The 20,607-nt window shown below is 52.2% G+C and overlaps 2 protein-coding genes across 3 annotated transcripts in view; one reads left to right on the forward strand and one right to left on the reverse strand.

Annotated features, from left to right (window-relative positions):
• Positions 1-11,408, forward strand: part of RAB6B (RAB6B, member RAS oncogene family) — a 29,108-nt gene extending 17,700 nt beyond the window's left edge. Inside the window, exons 2-8 of one of the 2 annotated variants that reach the window (XM_064517153.1) lie at positions 405-463; positions 3,299-3,352; positions 4,713-4,818; positions 5,658-5,769; positions 6,432-6,525; positions 7,920-7,986; positions 10,731-11,408. In XM_064517153.1, the coding sequence (XP_064373223.1) occupies positions 405-463; positions 3,299-3,352; positions 4,713-4,818; positions 5,658-5,769; positions 6,432-6,525; positions 7,920-7,986; positions 10,731-10,810 (572 nt within the window). In that variant the 3' untranslated portion in view covers positions 10,811-11,408. The remainder of the gene's footprint in view (positions 1-404; positions 464-3,298; positions 3,353-4,712; positions 4,819-5,657; positions 5,770-6,431; positions 6,526-7,919; positions 7,987-10,730) is intronic. The other variant, XM_064517154.1, reaches the window with a different exon arrangement.
• Positions 11,409-14,213: 2,805 nt separating this feature from the next.
• Positions 14,214-20,607, reverse strand: part of LOC112989470 (ovotransferrin) — a 29,878-nt gene continuing 23,484 nt past the window's right edge. Inside the window, exon 25 of the mRNA XM_064517184.1 lies at positions 14,214-16,788. Coding sequence (XP_064373254.1) covers positions 16,572-16,788 — 217 coding nt within the window. The 3' untranslated portion in view covers positions 14,214-16,571. The remainder of the gene's footprint in view (positions 16,789-20,607) is intronic.

Here is a 20,607-nt window from a genome sequence, read left to right on the forward strand (position 1 = left end):
CCAGCATCAGAAAAGGTTCAGTTAGAGTTTGGCACTGAGTCCCTGGTGCTCTGCAGTGGAAGTTAGCTCTCTGGTCCTTTGTAGGCAGCCAACATGCCTGTTGTCTCACCACCCTCTATCCTTTACTTTCACAGGCAGCAGCTGAAGGGCAGCAAGCAGGGCTACATTCAGCCTGGAGTCTGAATGTTCTGGGGGAGAGAGGTCTTCACACCTGGGACCAGTCCCTCTTGCCAGGGGCAGTAATGCCTACTGCACCAGCTAGTGAAGGGAACTTGCACTTCCCTTGGCCCTCTTCCCTGGTGAACCGTGCTGGATGGTGACCATCAGTGAGCCCACTAGCTTGCAAATGCATTTCCCCAGCTTCAGACCTCTCCACCTTATCCCTTCTCCTCCTTCTCTTGCAGTTGGGAAGACATCACTGATCACGAGGTTCATGTATGACAGCTTCGACAACACATACCAGGTGAGAGCCTCGCTGCATCCAGTCATGCTTCATACCTGTGCTCTCAGCTGAGCCGCTCTGACTCCTGCCCTTCCCAAGAGGCTGGGAACGGGTCCCTCAGTGCTGCCGAGAGGGAGCTGGTGGGATGATGTGTCAGCTAGGTACACCTATGTACAGCTCTGCCGAAGGATTTGCATCTGACCTCCTTTCCTGAGATGGTGTGCATGGATGAGATCAGGCTGGTCTATCGGGGGAGCAGCCTCTTGGCTGAGTGACAACAGGAGTCTCTGCTCGTGCATGGGGGAGAGCCAAAATCCATGAGTCTGCTGGGGTTACTGCTGAATTTGCCCGTTCTCACAACACTTGCTGTTGTAATCGATGAGTAAATGCCAGTGATCTCATGTTTCCACGTTGCTCCGTGCACATTGCTGAGACTTAAAACCATGGAGATGTCATTTTTTTCCTGGTCCGCTTGTGTGTGAATAGCGAGAGGTTCCACTGAACGCAGTTGAGTCACTCCAGCAGAGCTGTGGTGGGAGCTGCCCCAGATTCTCCGCCTCTTGGCGGATGCTCTTCTGCCTCAACGTGCCTTGCTTGTCCTGTCATGGTGCTTGCCGACAGTGGTGTCTGCAGCCTCTTCCTTTCACCTGAGGGTGGAACATCGTTGCCTCAGAGCCGTTTGATAAAATATCTCCATCTAAAAGTCCGCTTTCCACCACACCTCAGGCTGGCCGTGGTCTGGAGGAAATGGAATTGGCCCCAGGGCAGCCGTTCCTCCAAAGACGGATGGAAAGCTGTGCTGAGCTGTCAAGGCAGGCTGCAATCCCTCACTTGAAGGTGCATGCGTGAGTACGGCACCTCTTTGGGACCTCCCTGCACACACAATGCATAACGGTCCTAGTCCATCCCGTGCAAGCAGATCTCCCCGCTCTGTGCCACAGGCCAGGTCAGTGCTCAGTCAGTCCCAAAATCACAGGGACCATTTGCCTTTCTGTTGCTTCCTTGCGTCACTGTATCTGGGAACAGGGTGGTTAGCAGCAGGACAGCAGAGACCTAACTTCCCTGGGGAGACCACAGCCTTCCCATCTGGGAGCCTGCTTTCCTCCAGCCCCAAACTGACAGCATTTCCAGCACCAGAAATGAAGCTGGGGTGTCAGTTTGTGTGAGCTGGGCATGCCGAAAGGACAAGTTGTTCTGGGCAGTTTATGTTCATCCTTGTTTGTGTTCCCACCTGGGAAGTGCTTGCTGTGAGTACTAGCGGCGCTGGGAGAGGCAAGAGCTCGTTAGGTTGCAAGCAGAAAGGGTGTCACTCATGGGACAGCCCTAGAAAGGTAGAGCTGGGAGGAAGGCAGGAAGCTCCAGGCCATGCCCCTGCCTAAAGGCAGCTTCGGCCCTACCTGACCCCCTTCTGGACAACCCGTTGTCTCACCGTAACCTAAAATAAAGATGACGGGGAACCTGCAACCTCCCTGGGCACCCTGCTCCAGTATTAGGAAGTATTCCCACTGCCTGTTCGAAATCTTCCCTCACTGTCATGTGAGCCCATAGCCTTTTTTTCCTTGACTGCATTGGGTCCTTTCCCTTGATTTCCTCTTCCACAGTGCCCTTTCAGGGTCTCTGCAGGCTGCTGCTGTGTTACCCCTCAATCATCTCTAAACATGACTGCCCCAGTTTTGACAATCTTTAGTTTTGGGACCCACGTTTCTATGGCTCCAGGCACAGTGTAGAGGGAATGCAGAGCCCACGCTGAGGCTGGCCTGATTTTTCTGTTTAGTAACCCCTGTTGGATCTTTTCCAGGTGCCTGTCCGATCACCCCTTGAGCCCATGAAAGCTTTCTGCTGAGCTTGGCACTCTCCTGCCACTGCTGTTTTTCTTTAAAGCCCTAGAATATGCTCGGTTTTAAAAGGTCTCTGTTAAGTAGAGGTGAACGTTTCCCTGCAATGCATCCCATTTCCTCAATGCCTGCTAATAGGAACCACCACTAATGGCCTTTCTCCACATGCAAAGGCAATTCAATTAAGAGGATGTTCTGGCTGGCACCGCTGCTTTCTAGCCACCTAATGTGCCCCTGAGACTAGCCACGTGGCCTGTTCCCCCCACCTCACCGGTCCCCCCGTAGGGGACCCAGGTCCCCTTCCTTCTGCGGCGGCATGATCTCATCCTCCGTTGCCCTGCCTCTGCCCCAGCTCTCCTGCACCAGCTCCACTTAAGTGATGTTTGTCTGAGTGCCGGCGAGAGCCTGAGCACTGAAACGAGGTTACTTGTCTCGCCAGGGCTGGGAGCCAGATACTGAGCTAATCATTTTCCAGGCTCCATCACTTTTATCTCTTCAATTCCCCTTTGCCTTTGCCAGACAATTCAAAGCACGGGGCCCTGGGGATGTCCTTGACCTCCGTGGAAGAGCTTTCAGCTGGAAGGGGCTGTTTGTAGGCTTGCACAGCTGAGCCAGAGCATGCTGCCTGCAGGCCCAGCCTGGAGCCAGCTCCTGGGGACAGCCGCAGGGGCTGTGCGGGCTGGCATGCGCTCTGCTCCTGCTCCTTGCAGGGGAATCGGAGCCGTGTGCCCCATGGAGCAGGAGCAACATGGGGCGAGGCACTGAGCCGCCTGGCTGGGTGCTCTCACAGCTGGCGTTTCCAGTGTGGGGGCACGGAGCTGGCTGGCTGGCCACGTCACCGAAATACCAGGCTTGGGCTTGTAAGACATATTTGATGCATTTTGCGATTGGACTGCATTGGTTAGCGGGGCTCTTGGGGATGCTTCTGTGCCCACTTGCTCTGTTGAAAGTGGAAGCAGAGCTTTAGGTCCCTCCTTGACAACTCTTCCTCCTCTTCATTTCTCTTCTTCTTCTCTTACAGGCTACAATTGGCATTGACTTCTTATCAAAAACCATGTACCTGGAGGACCGGACGGTGAGTAGCAGGAGTCGCGATTGCTGCCTTTGTCCAGCTGAGCTCCAGAGGAGGGCTGTGCTCACCCTGAGCTCTCCACAAGAGCAAACCCTCTCTTGGCCACCGGTTTGGGCTCCCCAGCCAACCCGGGTGGGCAGAAAGGCTTTTCTGTGGCCTCCCTGGGGCTAGTTGTGTCCATGCTGCTCCTGAAAAGCATGCTTGGGGAGGAGAAGGAGAGCTTGGTTATTCCCCAGGCACTTGTGGGCATTATAGAAAATGGCCATGAGAGGCAGGGCTACTACTTAAAGCTTTCTGCTTTATTGATTTGGAGGGGAGGGAATTTGGGATACAGAAATGTCAAAGAAAATGGAAGCAGATAGTAGGGAGAGGAAAGCTGCTGTGCTAGCACAGAAATGCAGTCTAACATCTCTCTTGGGCTGGCTCCATTACCAAACGCCATCCTAATCAAACCCGCTGACGACCCACAGCGCTGGAGTAGCCGGCAGCAGGGCGGGCAGGTTCCTGCAGAGAGCCACCAAAACGTGGCTCCTGCTAGAAGCACCCTGAGGAGATGCAGTGCTTGTGCAAGCACTGGCCTTGACACAGGCCTGAGCCCATGCCAAGCCATACCAGCTCTGCCAGCATGCCGCTGGGCTGGCCCTGGCTGCCCCAGGCCTGTGCAGGCGGGCACTGCCTCTGCCTCTGTCCTGAGCCAGCTGGGAGCTGCATGTGGCTCTGAGCCCGAGCAAATACGCCTGCCTCCCGGCTGCTGTGCGTCTGGCTTGCCTCCCTCCTCAGGTGCCCGGCCTTTCCTCGTCCACGTCCAGCCAAGGAGGCAGGCTGCTCCCTGCTCTTCAGTGGACCCGGCCATTTACCTGCCCGGCAGGTTCCTCCCTGCAGTTTTTGGGGACCTAAGAGTAACAGGGTTCTTACGTCATGGGGAGCGTGGCATCTATCTTCCTTGCAGTTCCTTCGGTGAACCTCAGCATGGATTAACAGACTCACCCATTTGCCCATCCTGAGCCAGCAGTGTGGGGGTCTGCGCTTCTGAGACCCCACGTTACACAGCTCCCGACTGATACTCCCCCTTGCCGCTCTGAGTGCGCTCCTCCGCCAGCTCTTCCCTGCCAGCAGAAGGGCCCATGAAAGGGGCAGAAGTGGGTGCTCTCAAGCCGCTGCTGGCCGGAGAGAAGGGCCACAGATGCAGGTGTCAGCCGAGGACACGCTGCAGGTTGGGGTGGTGTTTTAGGGAGATACCCTGGGCTCCTTTAGAGAGGTCACCCTCAGTCACTGTCTCTCACATGCTCCCTTCTGCATTTCAAGACTTCTCCCACTGCTGTTTGCTGACCATCTCTCTCATTCCCTCTTGCCCTCCCGGCAGGTCCGGTTGCAGCTCTGGGACACTGCGGGCCAGGAGCGCTTCCGGAGCCTCATCCCCAGCTACATCCGAGACTCCACCGTGGCTGTGGTCGTCTATGATATCACGAGTGAGTTGGACCTTTTGGGTGCTGCGCTGTGCCTGTGCCCCAGGGCTGCCACGTTGGCTGTAGCAACAGGGCTGCCAGCAGCCGGGTCATTAAAAATGCTCTCTGAAGAGGCTGGAAGGTGCTAATCTTGTTCCCAGTGCTATTTGCATTTGCACTGTAAGTGGCAATAGGGTCTCTGGGAAAAAATCAGGTGGCAGAAGAGCAAAGCTCCCCAGGAGAGACTGAGCCCAGCCGTTGTGAGTGGCTAATTAATACTTGCAGGAGAAACAGGTCACATTTTTAAGAGGCAGCATTATGCTGAGACCTTTCAGACATTTTTGGGTACGGGGAGTGAGGTGTGATGACGTGCACAAGAACCGAAGGGAATACTGAGTCATCCAGCACAGCTGACAGCCAGAGCTCCCCTCCGGGCAAGGGCAGCCTCATGCCTCCCGGCTCGGGGTCCCTGCTTTCCCTCACCCTGACCTCCCCTGTGCTGGGGACACTGTCTTACCTCACACCTTGCTTCCCGCTCCACTGACAGCTCTGTGCTCCCTTCTCCTTGGCTCTGCCTTTCCTCGGAGCACACCTTTGGGGATGCTGGCTGTGTCCCAGCCCCTCGGCATTCCTGCGGCCGGGAAGCGGCCCAGCAGCCACGAGTCCCTTCGCTCCAGTAAGACACCCCTACGGCTCTGAGGACAAGCAGCGCTTTCTGGAGAGGCTAGAGGAGCTAGAAGCAAATTTTTTATGTTTAAGTTGGAATTATTTTTCCCATCGTGTTTGCTCTGGGCCTGGGCAGCAGCACCAAACCTAGCCCCTCAGGGCTGAGCACCTGCGCCGCTCTGCCTCCTCTCCCACAGATCTCAACTCCTTCCAGCAGACAGCCAAATGGATTGACGACGTCAGGACAGAAAGGGGAAGCGACGTCATCATCATGCTTGTTGGCAACAAGACGGACCTCGCAGACAAGAGGTGAAGCCGGCATCTGGCCGCGATAGTACTTACTGGGGCATCGGCTCATCAGCGGGGCCAGCATGCCTTTGGAGGCAGCTGCTGGGGCAGGTGGCCTTTTGGGGCAGCAAAGGTCCTGCTTGTGTGCTAGCAGGAAGCCCCTCAAGGCAGCTGGCTCTCAATGCAACCATGTATGATGCTGCTCCGGGCCAAGATGGGTTTTCCTGGTAGAAATGGGGCCAACCTGAGGCAAAAGCATCAGGGAACTTTTTCAGGGAGTTCATTCCCGGCTGTGCCAACAGTGGGAGGCTGCCCAGGGCTGACAGGGTCTTCTTTTTCCCTAGTCTATGATTGAAGAGACCCTATTGGGAAGGGTAGCAAAGGCTTTAGCAAAGGAGAGACATGCAGGAGACATGGGTGGGAGGCAGCCAAGCAGATGTGACAGGCTGAAGGCTGACCCCAGGGAAATGTGGCAAAGTGGGGAAAGCTCGGTGGAAGACACCATGGCTGCCAAATCCTATTTTTCCACTGATCAACTGGAAAAATGGCCTGGAAAAATAAGGCAGCATCTGGGGAGGGTGGCAGGTGGGGGCACGTCTTGCTCTGACCTGTTCAGCAAAGCCTTTTTTGCATTGTTAGTGCCAGGGGAGGTTAGTTACCTGTCACCTCCTCTGGGTCCTCAGGCAGATAACGATTGAAGAAGGGGAACAGCGAGCCAAAGAACTGAAGGTCATGTTCATCGAGACCAGTGCAAAAACAGGATACAACGTAAAACAGGTAAGAGGCTCCTGCTCCAGCCAGGACCGTGCTAGTGAGCTGGCAGGCGTCCGAGGGAGTCCTTGTAGCGATTCCCAAAGCCCTGCTGCCTATCAGGAGCAATGGGCTGCAAGGAAGGGGGAATGGTGCAGTCCAGCCACAATGCCGGAGTGAAGTCCACTTGCTTCCTGAGCAGAAAAGTCCTAGGCCATCACTATTCCTATTGCCATACTGCTCCGGTCTCCCAGGCTGCCCCATCGTTCAAGACACGCTGTGCCGTACAGTATCACAGTATGTGCATCTCTGGCTGATCTAGGCTCCCGGGCCAAGCTGCCACTACGCCATGTCAGCTGAGAAGGAAGCACTAGTGGAAGTACTAGGAGCAGTGGAGGTCCTAGGAAGTACTGGTGGGGACTCGCCCTCCAGTTGGGCCTCAGGGAAACCACAGTGCAGAGCAGGTTCGTTAGTTGTGCTTATGGCACAGATGTCACGGCACAGCAGATGTCACGGCACAGAGACCAGAAAGGAAGGGGCTTGGCAGAGCTCATAACAATGCAGGAGGTCCTTTTTGGGTGATCAGAGCGGTGTTTGCATTCCCCACAAGGTGTCTGAACAAGCCAATGCATGGAAACATGTGGCTGCATCGCTCTTGTCCTTGGCAGACGGCCTTGGGTCTAGGCACTGCTGCAAGCCTCCAAAGCCAGCCAGGATTTCAGCAAAATATGGTGATAATCATTTGTCATTTCCAGTAGGTATCTGTTATGGCCCAGACATGATAAATCATGTTCCAAGATAAAAAAACACGTAATTCCTTCTTCAGCCTGGGCGATAGGATATAAAATCTTCCATACTAATCATCCGTGTATGAGCAGGGCTCCAGTAATTGATCATCTTAAATAAATAACACTCTTTCACTGTTGAAAGACAAGCAGAAAACATGATTTTTTTCCAATAATGGAAAAAAAAGCTGTAGCATCTCAGGCATCTAAATTGCCAGTTTTTGAACATGCACTGCATACAGAAGGTCTGGCACCTCTTTGGCGTTATTCACAGTAATGGCCCCCTTGCTGCATGCTGGTGGAAAAGAAAGGATCCCAGGCACCGGCCACCACGGCCGGGGCATGCTGGGTGGCTAATGCTGAGCTCTGATCATCATGAAACAGGCAGAGGAGGAGCAGAGGGCCTGGATTTGGCCCTTGCTTTGGCAGCAACGGGCAGAGATCCACTCAGTACAGCCAGGTGCATTTATCTCTGGCTGGGCAACTCTACCAGCTTTGCCTTCTGCCTGCCTTCAGGCCAGTCTCACCCTCTTGGCAAGAGGGAGATCTGCGGGCTCTCAGGCAGAGCCTGGCAGCTTTTCCCTGGGCCTTGGCTTGCTCAGAGTGCTGACAGAAACCCTCCCTGTGCTCCCGCAGCTCTTCCGGCGTGTGGCCTCAGCTCTGCCAGGGATGGAGAGTTCCCAGGAGAAGGGCAAAGAAGGAAGTATCCTTTCTAAAATAACCCTCCGTCTCTTTCTACCCGCAGACCCCGGAGGGCTTTGCCAGTAGAGTTTGGGGTTTTGTCCCCTCCGTTGTACAGGTGGGGAAGCTGGAGGCCAAGGCAGGCAAAGGGATTTCCCTGCAGCTGCGCAGCCCTGCAGCAGCAGGCCTGGGTACAGAGTCCAGCCACTGCTCTGCCTCCTGAGTCTTGCCATCTCCCCTTGCCAGCAGTAGCCAGGACAAGCTGGGATAGCAGTGGGGGACTTCCCTCTCCTGTCTCGAAGGTGATGGCTGAGATCAGTGTGGGAAGAAGCCACAAGAGTTTGAAGCCATAGGAGCTGTGTAAGGGGGGGGCTGGAGGGAATGTGGGGAAGGCAGGACACAGGATGCCCTGGCAGAAGAGGGTGAGTTGGGAAGAGCATCTCAAGGGGCGGTGAAGGCAGGCCAGAGAAAGTGCTTGCAGTTGGAGGGATGGATGCTGAAAGGATGGACTGCTTGTGGTACCAGGGCCCAGGGCTGGGCCACTCACTCAGGAGACACTGGGGCCTGGACTCTCAAAGGTAACTGATATGAGATCGCTCTTTGTCCGTAAGCGTTGTCATCAGCCTGCTTGCTTCGCTTACTGCTTGCCTCACGCATGTACACAAGGGTGCCGGAAGCAATGTATGGTGCCTCACCTATTTGGACTCAAAGCAACTCATCCCTTCTGTGCTAGCAGGAAAGCCTCTTTTGAGGTGAAGAACGTGTGAGTACATTCAGGGACATGCTCAGTGGAGGCCGATGTAGGTGAAGCACAAGGAGCGACCCCGGTCACAGGTCTGTGTGGACCAGCCCTGGCTCCAGCTGATGCAGCATTTGGGCCACAGTCGGGCCTGAGGTGCTCAGCTCCCCCAAATTCAGCATGCTTTCTCGGGAGTTCGGTTTCAAGGCAGGAGCTGTTTCTTGGTGAAAGCAGAAACACAGACACTTGAACCAGTGTTCCTACATCTTGGCAAAAGTGTTCATCTCTGATGTGCCAGGTACCCGCATCCATGCTGCATCTCACTCCAGTTTCCGCAGTACTCGGGAGGGATGAAAGCCACGCTCTGGGGCCGTCCTGTGGTAAAGAGCAGCCTTACACAGTGATTCCCCTGTGCATGAGCTGTGAAGGGTAGTAACCAAGACATTGCTCCCTTTTACAGTGAATGAATCACAGGGCAAGGTCATGAAACAACACTGTTTATCAAGCAATTTTAGTCTGTCTTTAGCTAGCTGTAATGAGCAGATAGCCATACAAGGAAGGCCATAGGATTTCAGCAGCCTGGATGGCTGGATAAGCACAGGGCTATTTCAACCCTGGCACAGGGCTTTGCACTGTTCGGTGTTGAGCTTTGCAAGATTGCTGTTGGCCCCATCCTCGAGTCCTTCTGGGTCCCTCTGGATAGGAGCTGTGTCATTTGGCCTGTTGGCCACCCATCGTCCCCTCCCAGTTTCGTATCATCCACAAATGTGCTGAGGGCATGTACTGACTCAACATGCAGCTGTCAATGGAGATGTTGAATGATACAGGGTTCCCCCTGCCCAGTACTGAGTCGCAGGACCCTCCCTGTGTTGCCAGCCCCGGCCAGATATTAAGCATCCCTCACTGTCCTCTCAACCCATTCACCTGGCTCCTGCAGCTTCCAAACATGAACGCTGCAGGAGATGGTGTCAGAAGGCTTGGTAACATCAAAGTGTTACTACTGCCCCCCCCCCCCGCCCCCAAATCAGTGTTGCTGGCCTTTTTGCCAGAGGAGGATTTGTGTTGGCCTCTGTAAATCCATGCCCCCTTTCCTGATGACCCTCTGCCCTTAACAATTTTGGAAGGGTGCTCCAAGAAGATGTGCTGTGTGGGGGTTTGTGGTTTTTTTTTTTTCTTTTTTCTTTTCAGGGACTGAGGTGACACTAACTGACCCATGGTTCCCCTGTGATCCCAAATCCAGGTCATTGACAAACAATATCCCAGCACACTATTGCCATAAAATTTGGGAGGAGACTGAGGACTCAGGAAGCTTGTGGCAGAAACTGGTTCCCCTTCACCAACAAGCTGTGTTAACCCAGCTCCCTCAGCCCCTTTTCCAAGTACCACACAGCTGGGAAGAGCATTGGCTGCCGGCTCTCCAGCTGGCTGGCCGACCGCTCTGTTCCAAGTAAAGCTTAGTTATGATGTAGAAGTTGGCTGGAGGACAGCAGTAATGCTCCTGGTGCTGGCAGGGGACAGGCCATAGGCAGTGCCCCAGGAGGAAATGCTGCCCAATCCCAGCACATCAGCCCCAGCATTTGCTCTGGGTGTGATGCGCTTTTGTCCCAGCCGCGTGAGCTTTCCTTCTCTTTGCTTGTTTTTAAACTCTGCAGGCTGTTTGGTCCTAAAGGAGAAGGGGCATCGCAGCAAGCTTCATGCTGACACTTTCTAGAGCACAGCCATGGCTTAGGGAGGCATGATGCTCTCCACCTCTCTGTTCTCAGCAAGGGCCAGCTTTCCCCCATCACCACTGCAACTATATGTTTAAAGTCTGGGATGCTCTAGCAAACAGCCTGGCCAGAATCTGATCAGAAATTCTGGTGATAACTTCATTTTTTTTGTTTCCCTTTCTCAAGTGCTCCAGTGTTTTGTTTTGTCCCCCCACCAGTGGCATTGTTATCCACCAGGTTAGAGAGACAGCAGGAAGGCAGGACTGGGCAGCTTCCCCTGTAACACCTATGCGACCTTCCTTAACTTTGTTTTCTCTGCCTTCGTCCCATCAGTGGTTGACATCAAGTTGGACAAGCCCCAGGAGGCACCAGCCAGCGAAACTGGGTGCTCGTGCTAGCCCAGAGCAGCCAGGTGCCTGCACTATCCCCTGCTCAACACCTTGCTGCCTACAGAGGCCACTGGAGTTGGCAGCTGGGAACTGTAATTTTTGCTCTCTGGGGCAGGAAGATCGGGAGGCATAGGGAAAACGTTCTCTTCACAGTCGTGGCTCTTAACTGCAGTTACGGAAAGCTTGTTTTTCTTTGTTGTTTGTTATAAAATACTGGGGGGGCGGGGGGAGGTTGGTGAAAAAATCACAAATAAAATAGGTTGTACAACTGCCAAAATAAAATGTTGAGAAAGAAAATGGGGCTGTCATTTGGGCCACAGAGATGTTTGCCAGTTGAACCATTATAACATGTTGTAGGGAGGGAGGGGAGGGTTCTTGTACCTGTTTTGTGCTTCTCTTTGGAAGAAAGCTTTGGATTTTGGTCATCTGTAAACTGCTGTCCAGCCAAGGGAGCAGGGTTTGCCTCAGCGCTGGAAAATGGCATGGCTCATCTCTCTCCCAGCAGGCACACGGCCCACCTGCCCCTGCAGTGTGCACAAAACCCTGTCTACTGCTAACAAATACTAATAAAAAAGCAGTGCAACAAGGCACATTGCAAATAACCCTGGGTACACGTGTGTGTGTCAGTCACTCTCCATAGTGGCCCCAAGTTACAGGGCAGGGGTTTCCCCTGGGGAGGCATAACCCCTCTTCTTTCCACGTGGTCCTAGTTGAGCCCAAGAGTACAATGTGCGGAGAGCTCACATTTATATTTCTCTCACTGGTATTGTTAAGACATACTCACAGATATAACTGAAACCACCTTAGCTGCTGTTGCTGTAGGTATGTGTCGAGCCCAGATGAAGGCACTGCCACATGCTAGCCAGGATCCTCCAGCCCCAGGGAGCAAGGCCCATTTTCTCCCTGAGAAGCTCCTTGCTCCAAAGAGTGCAGATGGGGCTGGCCAATGCATGCATGCACCGAAAAGGTCAAATAGTTGCACTGCCCGTTTCTAGAGCAAGAATGGAAAAGCTCACTCCAGTTTTAAGTAACCATCTCTGAGTGGAGCTTACATGTGGCAAGTCACAATGAAGTAAACACACGGGGTGTTATATGCACTGGTCCAGCCATATGAGTTATTGGTAAAGAATGAGCATACCAGCACAGAGGAGAAGTTGGAAAGAAAATATTTTCCAGAGTGCCCTAGCTTTCCCATATGTGTATTTTTGCTAAAGAGGAAGGAAAGTGAATTGCCCCACTTGCATGGGGGTGATCATCACCCATTTTCTGATAAGATCAGACCATCACCACCACCTTGTACAGGATGTACAAGATTTAGTTGGGACCCTTTGAAACTGCTGCTAGGAAGTCAGCTTCCAAGCAGCATGTTATTTTTGCTTTTCTTTGCCTTAAGAAACTCAAGGGGGAAGCAAATTTCCAAACAAAACACATTTTATCACAACATACCTCCCTCATAATTTCTGCATCTCTCTGGAAATGTTTCTCCTCTCCTGTGCTTTGCTCTCATTTCCCCAAAATCTGCTCACCCAAACGCTGCAGGAATTTGTCACTCATTTTTTGCCAACACTGAACTGCATTTTTTCAGTGTCTACTCCCTCAGCAAGATGCTGCCCAGGTAAAGCATCCTGCAGGTGCTGCAGCACACCTGTCAACCTGAGAGAGATTACTGGGATGGCAAGAAAGTCAAAATGACCAGCAAAGCCGTATTATTCAGTCCCTGATTTACCATGGCTGGAAGGTCTCCTCAGCCCACCAGGGAGCTGAAAGCTCATATTGCCACAGCCATGCCAACTCAGTGCCAGTCTTCATGGTATATGTCTCAGGACCTCCCCTTATAGCTGATCTGGGCATGCAGAGGAGAACTGGGACCACCCAGGCCATCGGCCCCAGCAGCCAGGGCTCCTTGCTGCTGGAGGAGCTGTGAAGTGAGGTGGCCCATCACATCATCAGGGCACAACCTGAAGAGGCATGAAGGCACGAGGGAAGATGCCCTCGAGATGCAGTGATGCACTCACAGCACACAAAAGGTCCGCCATGGGAGCAGTCCTGTTGCTGAGATTCAGCTATCTCCCACTGCAGCCCTGGCCCAGGATTCACATGACTCCTCCACCCCAAGAACTGGGCTCATGAAGTTTCCTAATTTGGACTCTTGAGATAAAAGTAAGTTGAAGCCATCTCACAGCCGCACTTGCCTGTTTTTCAGCACTCCTCCACTTTCCTATGGTTTCTTCTGTCCTGGATCTCACTGTGCTTCTCACTCTCCAGAGGCCTCCTTCCTCTGCAGTCCTGCTACTGGCTTGTATCTGCAGTTTTATGGGATGGCTCTTCCTTAAGAAACAGTGTCATGGAATTCACAGCTCCAGAGCCTGGTCTCAAAGATACCAGGACAGCCCACACACTGGGAAGCAGGTGGTGCAGGTGTCTGCTTAGCATTCACAGCACAAAACTATTACTCAGAGTAGTTCCTCAGACACCATCTCTGCTCCAGAGAAGCCCCCTCCCCACCAGCCAGGGAAGTCTTTCTTTAGCTATCACTGCTAAGTCAGCAATTAAAAAAAATTTCCCTTGCAGAAAAAGCTCTTTGCTCCTTTGTGCATTTGCAAAGCATCTTCTCCCTATGGAGTAAGGGCAGGTGTTTAGAAAAACACTTGCACAAAATCATAGCAATGGCTGTGCTCCAGGCTGAGAGCGAGTGCTACACATAATGGCAAAAAAGGGGCACAGGGAGCTGGCAAAAACAGAAAACTTCAGTTGCCGATTTGCCCTTTCTCCCCTCAGCCACTGGAGGGAAACAGCCCTAAATATTTACAAACAGACAAATCATGGAGTGTGACTGAAGGGACACACACAGCTCTACAGTGGCCTGACACGTGCTGCACTCCTCCACCAGCACAATTAGCAAAGGACACAGCCAGAGGCAAGCCACATGGCCACGCAGCAGCTGAGCACCAAGCCCACAGTCCACATGCGGAGTGGTGGCATGCGCAGCCCCACAGCCACACTCACAAGGGACAGCAGGTTTCTCCATCCAGCTTCCCATCTCTGCTACAGAGCAGGGGAAGTGCTCTGCAACTTAAACCACAACAGCTGTGCGCACTTCACTGGAGATGGCTTGAATATTCCTGGGCTTTAGTGCAAATAAAGTGCTCTTCTTTGCTACTTAGATCATCAAGCCTCTAAGGCCCAAATGAAGGAGGAGCTCAAAACACCAAGAGCTCCGTGTGCGGAGGCACAGAGAGCTGACTAACACAGACCTGGCCACCAAGCAGGAAGGTTATTCTCCAACACCATGTGGAGCATAAGCAAAGTCTCAGCCCATGTGGATTTGACACAGCTGAGAAGAGTCAAGGCAGAGGCCAATACAGATGGACTAAACCAGGACTGCAGAACCAACTGATAGAGCATACGAACATTTTAGCCAAATGTTTTTATTTAAGGAATAACTTTAATTAAGAATAACTTAAACAAACATGGCCTTGTTCAACCTCACCCTACCAAAGGCCTGTACTTTTCAAGGAGGCAGGTCTTTGCAAACAGTAACAACCCAAAGAGATAGCAATATTCTTGTTTCAGCATTATGGATTCAAATGAGAAGGCCCAGGAAGGGGCTCCAGTTAACTGAGTTCAAAGCCTGACAAACATGTTCCAACAACTCTCTGGCTGCAGGAAATAAGCATGTAGCATTCCTCATAAATATAACCCCCTCCCCTCCCAACCTCCCATAAGGATAAGGTGCCTTCGGGCTTGATCAGAGCATCTGCCTCAGCTCTGCTCCTGGTGATCAATCAGCCTCCAGCCTTCCTAATACAGGAGGGCAGGGCCCCTTGCCCAGGGCTACTCTCAAGCACTCCCAAAACATAAGATTCTCTCAGCTGCTGAAGAATGAGCCAGTTGCACCTGAAGAGCAGCCATGCAGTTCACAAGGTTGGAAATGCAAAACCCAGCTCCATCATGAGCATGGGTTTGCAGAAGACATGCTTTCCCCATCACAACTAACACTTGGCAATGCTAAAGGAAGGTAGAGGATGCCCAGAAGGAAAGGAAAAGAGTAAAATACATCAGTTTTGAGTGATGAAGCGTCAAACCAGAGACAGAAAAACAGCCATAAACTCCCTCCTGCCCCAAATAAAAGGGGATGTAACAAAGATGGAGGACAAACTTCTGTGTAGGAGGACTTTGCAGTTCCCAGCACCACCCCCTGAAAAGCAATCATCCTCACATAGGTGCTGTACAGAGATGACACTCCATCAGGGCACAAAGCTCCTGGGCAGGTTGATTCCAAACACCTCTGTTTTCAGGCTGTTGTTCAGGAAGGGGAAGCTGAATGCTCAGCCCAGCTCCGTGTCAGGGTCTTGACTCCACCTGAACAGCACCAGTGCTGCTGCAAGATCTCCCTCTGCATAGACAACACCCCTGACAAAACATGGGAAGGGGGAGAGGGAAAGACCTTTGGAAAGTTTAGAAGGTCTAAAGCATGCTGAATCAGACCCCTCTATCACTCCACCCAGCCTCAGAGCAGCCCACATGCGCCACTGTCCCAGCTAGAACAACAAGCATTCCCTGAATGTTCCCTGCAAGATTAACAGCTGAGATCACATGGACAGCAGCAGCAGCTTTGGCTTTAAACCTCCCAAACAAGAATACACTGGGAAAACTCACCTTCCTCCTCCTCAGTGAGCATCTTCCTCAGAAGGAGGAATCTCCCTTGCAAGCAGCTCCTTGACTTTCCCTCTCACTTTGCCACAATTGCTGACTAATCACACACAAAAAGGGTCTCTACTACAATCGCTGCCTGTCTCCTGCTGCGGTGACTGCACAGCAAGTCTCTATCATGACAGATCTCACTCACGGTGCAACTATGTATCTAAATACAAATGCACCTTCATTCTAAGCTAAAACATCTACTGTAACTCTGCACTTGGAAAAGTGTGCATATATGTCTGCGGGGGCAGAGCCTAACCTATGGGAGGGAAAGAGGAACAGAGTGAAACAGACTTTCAGGACTTAGAGCCCCGAGTTAATAAAAGGTTCTCAAGAACTGTCCAACAACAGAAATCACCTAAAGATACAGGCACGGCAGCCAGAAACAGGCAGTGGACAGTGAAAGAGGCACATGAGCCAGCCTGCTTTTGGCATATAACTGCTCCAGTTTAGAAGAACAAAGGGGGAAGAGATGCAGGGAAAAAACAGCTTCAGCTTTTATACTCTCCTCAATGCTTGCCCAGCAGAAAGTTGCTCTGTGCACTTTGCCAGGACAGCACAGATGATATATGCACAGTACTCCCAGCCAGCAAGAGGCTGGGGAGAGAAGTCAGAACCAGGTCAGAACCAGTCAGCCATCAATAGCTCCGAGAGGTAACAGGGTTGCAATGCTAAACTGAGGCAGAAGAGGACACACAGACCAATCTCCAAAAGACTCCTTGGGCAGTGCACTCCTTCCTAATTTGCCTCACAGCTGTCAAACTAAAAGCCCAAAGATTTCGAAGGATCAAAGAAGTCCAGACGGCCAGATCCCACAGAAAGAGAGGAGAGGAAAACAAGGTTGCAGCGTAACGGAGACAGTGAGAGGAAATCACATCAGCAATTATACTACACTGCTCCTAAGCCCATGAGCAACAGAGGCGGACACTGCAGCACTGGTTTCTAGCTTACATTTCCTCTACTGTAAGATGAGATTTGAGTACTTCAAACCCATCCTGTTCCTTTCAATCCCCAAGCGTCCCACCCCCCACCTCTCTCTCTCTCTTTGTGTGGCCCTGCCTTCCTCCACTCAGACGATCTTGGCCAGCCATTTCTCAAGGCCCTCAAAGTCGGCATCTCCATCCTCTCCCTTGCTGCCCCGGGCGCTGCACTCCACGAACTCCACCTTCATGGGCAGCTGGGAGAAGTCAAAATCCTTGCCCTTCTTCCCTAGCTGAGTGGGGCCCCCAGCAGCTGAGCCATCCAGACTGGTGGGGGCTGCAGAGCGGGTCACTCGTAAGGTGTTGCTGCGGAGAGAGAAGGGAAAGAACCAAGAACAGTGAACAAGGGCAATGGCCCAGACACACTCACCCACAGTGCAGCTGCTGAGATGTTCTGGACCTGGCTCTGTCAACAGGACCCCAGCAACACCAGGAATGGAAGGGCCTCAGGGGCAGGTGCATGGCTCTGTCCTGTGAGGCACAGGCAAGAACAGGCACTTTGGCCACTTCTCCCAGTTATCTGCTGGAAGGCACAACTGCAGACAGGCCCAAGAGAGCAAACTGGACAGGAAGACCCTCAAAGAGATGGTGTTTAAGTGGGTTTTGTTCCACAATAAACATCAGCAACAGTCAGGCCGCAATGCCGTGGTCTTAATTTCACCACTGTCCCCACAGCAGACACCAGTCACCAGAAGCTACACATGGTTACAGGGGATCAGATAGATGCTGCCATATGGACAGAGCATGGGGTTAGCAAACTGAGACAGTAACTGATCTCAGTTTGCTTGCATGGAGGCCTCCCAAGAGAGTTTATTCTCCTCCAGGAGACATTTGCTGTATTAGACCAAGGTACCATTGATAAAACATCGCCAAGTGAATGTTCTACTCTACATTCACTAAAGACCCATCCTCATGACAGCACATACACCAGTACAAAAATGCAGGCTGCACAGGCCGGGATTAAGTCAGCTGTGTGTATGGGGTGGGAGGCAGAGAAGACACCTCCACAGGCATGAGCCCTCCCTCCAGACATCCATGAGAGAAAACGTGCAGCCACCTGCAGTCAGGAGAAGCCGAAAACATTCAAGTGTTCACTGCATCTGCTTTATCGGTGTCCTCCCCAGGCTACTTTCGGCTAATGATTTTGAGCCAGCAGACTTGAAGCCTTGAAGCTGAAGCCTAAGATGAATGCCTAAGCCCCTTCGTACTTTTCTTGTGAAGGCTGAGAAAAGCATCACTTGGTAGCTGTAATTCCTAAATACAACCTATGGAGAAACTCGCCATGTGATCTGGTAACCTCAGTGGTTGCTTTTGGGTTAGACACCAAGGGAGTTGCTGAATCTTCCCACCTCCAGTGGGATCCTCCAGCAGATGAGAGGAAGCAAACAACACCAAACAAGCCAAACTGTGATTTCCCACTCAGTCCTGTGGGACTGTGGTTCTGCCTCTTGTTCTGCTTCCCTACAAGGGCTGGAAACAGCGCTGCTGGTAGGATGCAAAAGGCTGGGAACAAAGTCAAGTTCTTTCAAGCTTTTTCCTCCACTCCCTGAGCCAGTCCAGCCTCCCGAGATCTCCTACTCTGGAAGAAAGCGGCAGCCTAACAAGCAGTAACACCCCATCCTTCTTGCAGCAGAAGCAGTATCGCTTTAAAAAGCCCACCCACCATCTTGGTGCAGAGCTAATTGCCTTATCCATCAATGCAATTAGCTTGCCAAGAGCACAGCCTGACACATACCAAGCAGATTACAGAGGGATAATTAGGGGAGTAAAATTACTCAGCTGGTGGATTAACACATTCAACCATTCCCAGATCTGATCCTTCCTCAGCAAAAACAAGATAATCTGATGCAAGCAGGAAAATAGACATGCTGCAGATTGAACTGGTTCTAACCTAGGACCATAAGGCGAAGAAAAAAAAAGGGGGGGGGGGGGCAAAGAAACCCTTGAGTTGAACTGAGAGGGGGAAAGGCAGAGAACCAAAACCATGCCTGCATCAGGAGTGGACACACCTCCCTGCAAGGTACCACTGCCAGGATGGCATGATGTCAGGAATCTGGAGGCTCACCCTGAGCCATGCCTCAAAGGACAGATGAGGCTGGACACCAGCTACCATGGGCCTCCAGTATTAGGGGGTTCACTGCCACTTCTGATGGTCAGCCCACACCATCTTGGGGTTTTCTATGCCCTGCCCTTAAAGCTGGACAGCAGTTGTCACAGGGCACATTCCCCCCCCCCCCCCCCCCAACACACAGCTCTCGGGGTGGGAAGGACTCATGCAGGGAAATGCTACTGCTCATTTCCTCAGCAAAGCAAGACTTGCAACTCTAATCATCGGTCTGGAGAGAGAAGGAAGGCTTCTTCCCCAAAATGCTCCCTCAGCAGGAACCCTGAAGTAGGAGGAAGGCACAACTGCAGACAAACCCATGCACCAGTTCAAATAGGCCAAAGAGCTCATGCTCTTTGATGAGGCAACAGCGACAGCACTGGTCTCAGCTCACATGTGCACCATTGCTAGGCAAAGAAGTTCTGGCAACAGAGGCTGAATCCAGTCTATGAGAGCTGCTAGTCTGACTGCAGGTGCCTGGAGCTAAAAGGCTGTTTAGCCTGTGGTGCTCAAGATCTGCACTAGTTTAATAGGTAACTGGGAAAAGACAGGTACCAGGGCATCATGGATCAAGCAGAGGCTCAGCCCACTGCACTGAGTGCCTTTGGGGGTAAAGATGGAGACTTAAGTCTCCCCACTGCTCCTGTAAGCAATCCCTGCCCAAGGTTCCCAGGCTGCAGAGGTGCTGCTGTTCCTGCCCTTCAGCTTTGCAGCACCTCAGTGCCCTGCTGTGTGCAGGGAGGAAGGAGGGTCCGCCTTACCCACACTCACCAGGCATCCTGCTCCTGCAGAGCACAAGTTGGGAGGCAGTGCAAGAAGAAACAGACCAAAGGAAACAGAGGCGCTGTGACTCAACTGCCTCTGAGGTCCCAAGCCAGGCCAGCACTGGGGGAGTCAAGGGGCTCCACCAGGCACAGATTCAAACAGCATTCTGTCCCAGGCTTTGAGTGACCAGAAGAGCCATGCAGATGGACTGCTAAATCTTTTTTAGTGTGACAGAACAGTTTAGCAATGCCTGCTCTCAGTCACCCACAGCCACTGCTTTTTCACAGACTGGAGCTCAAACAGCAGGCCACAGGGAAAGAACAAAGCCCCCCAGAGATGTGAGTTCAGGAATGAGAGAGCAAACATTTCCCTGAGTTCTCCACGCAAGCATGTCAAAGTACTGCAGAGCAGCAAGGTGACAGCAGCAATTTGCCAACCTGCTGAAACAACACTGCCTAACAGGGGACAGAATACGTAACTCGTATAAAAATCCTACTTTTATACAGAAGTAACTGGCAAACGTCCAACATCAGAACCAAGGAAAATTTATTTTCCTGGAGAGATCATGTGGCAACTAAGTCCTCCCTCAGGAAAGGGAAGACCAGCTATTCAGCCGGGAAGAGGCACAAGTGCAAATAACCCTGCTGCCATCTACTGGCCAAAGGGACCACCAACACCATGGCTGCGCCCCACGAAAACGCAGTTGTTCAGATACCAAGGACCTACACTCCTCCTCCTGACCCCAAGAGCTCTTGGTTACTAACTGCCATCCTGCAAACCAGCCCCGCAAGGAACAGACAGGCAGACCATCCAGCTGTGGACATGGGCAGGGGGAAGCAAAATCTGTCAGATGCTGGTGGTGAAGCTCCCGAAATAGCTATCTGCAGGTGCCACCTGCACACAATATTAGGCCATGGCACAAACTGCACAAGAGCTGTCCCAATTTCCCTCACAGCAGATTTGGCCCCATTACAATTATGGGACTCATATTAGGCAGACTGTTTGTGCACAAAGATTAAATTGAGCTAAAAGATCATGTTCCATTTGCACCCTTCCAGGACAAACTTGCAAGTGATGCTGCTGCAACTGATTCAGGTGGCAGCTTATGATGTGGCAGCAGCCTACAACCTACTTTCTCCTCCTCCCACTTGCTTTTAAAACCTAAAATTAGCAATAGATTGTACATCAGCTGTCTTCCTAGGCAAATGCCCTTCCTAAGCAGGATAAAATGGTAATACAGCTGCCCCAATGAGGCT

This window comes from Dromaius novaehollandiae, chromosome 9, assembly GCF_036370855.1.
Source record: "Dromaius novaehollandiae isolate bDroNov1 chromosome 9, bDroNov1.hap1, whole genome shotgun sequence".
NCBI classification, from domain to species: Eukaryota; Metazoa; Chordata; class Aves; order Casuariiformes; family Dromaiidae; genus Dromaius; species Dromaius novaehollandiae.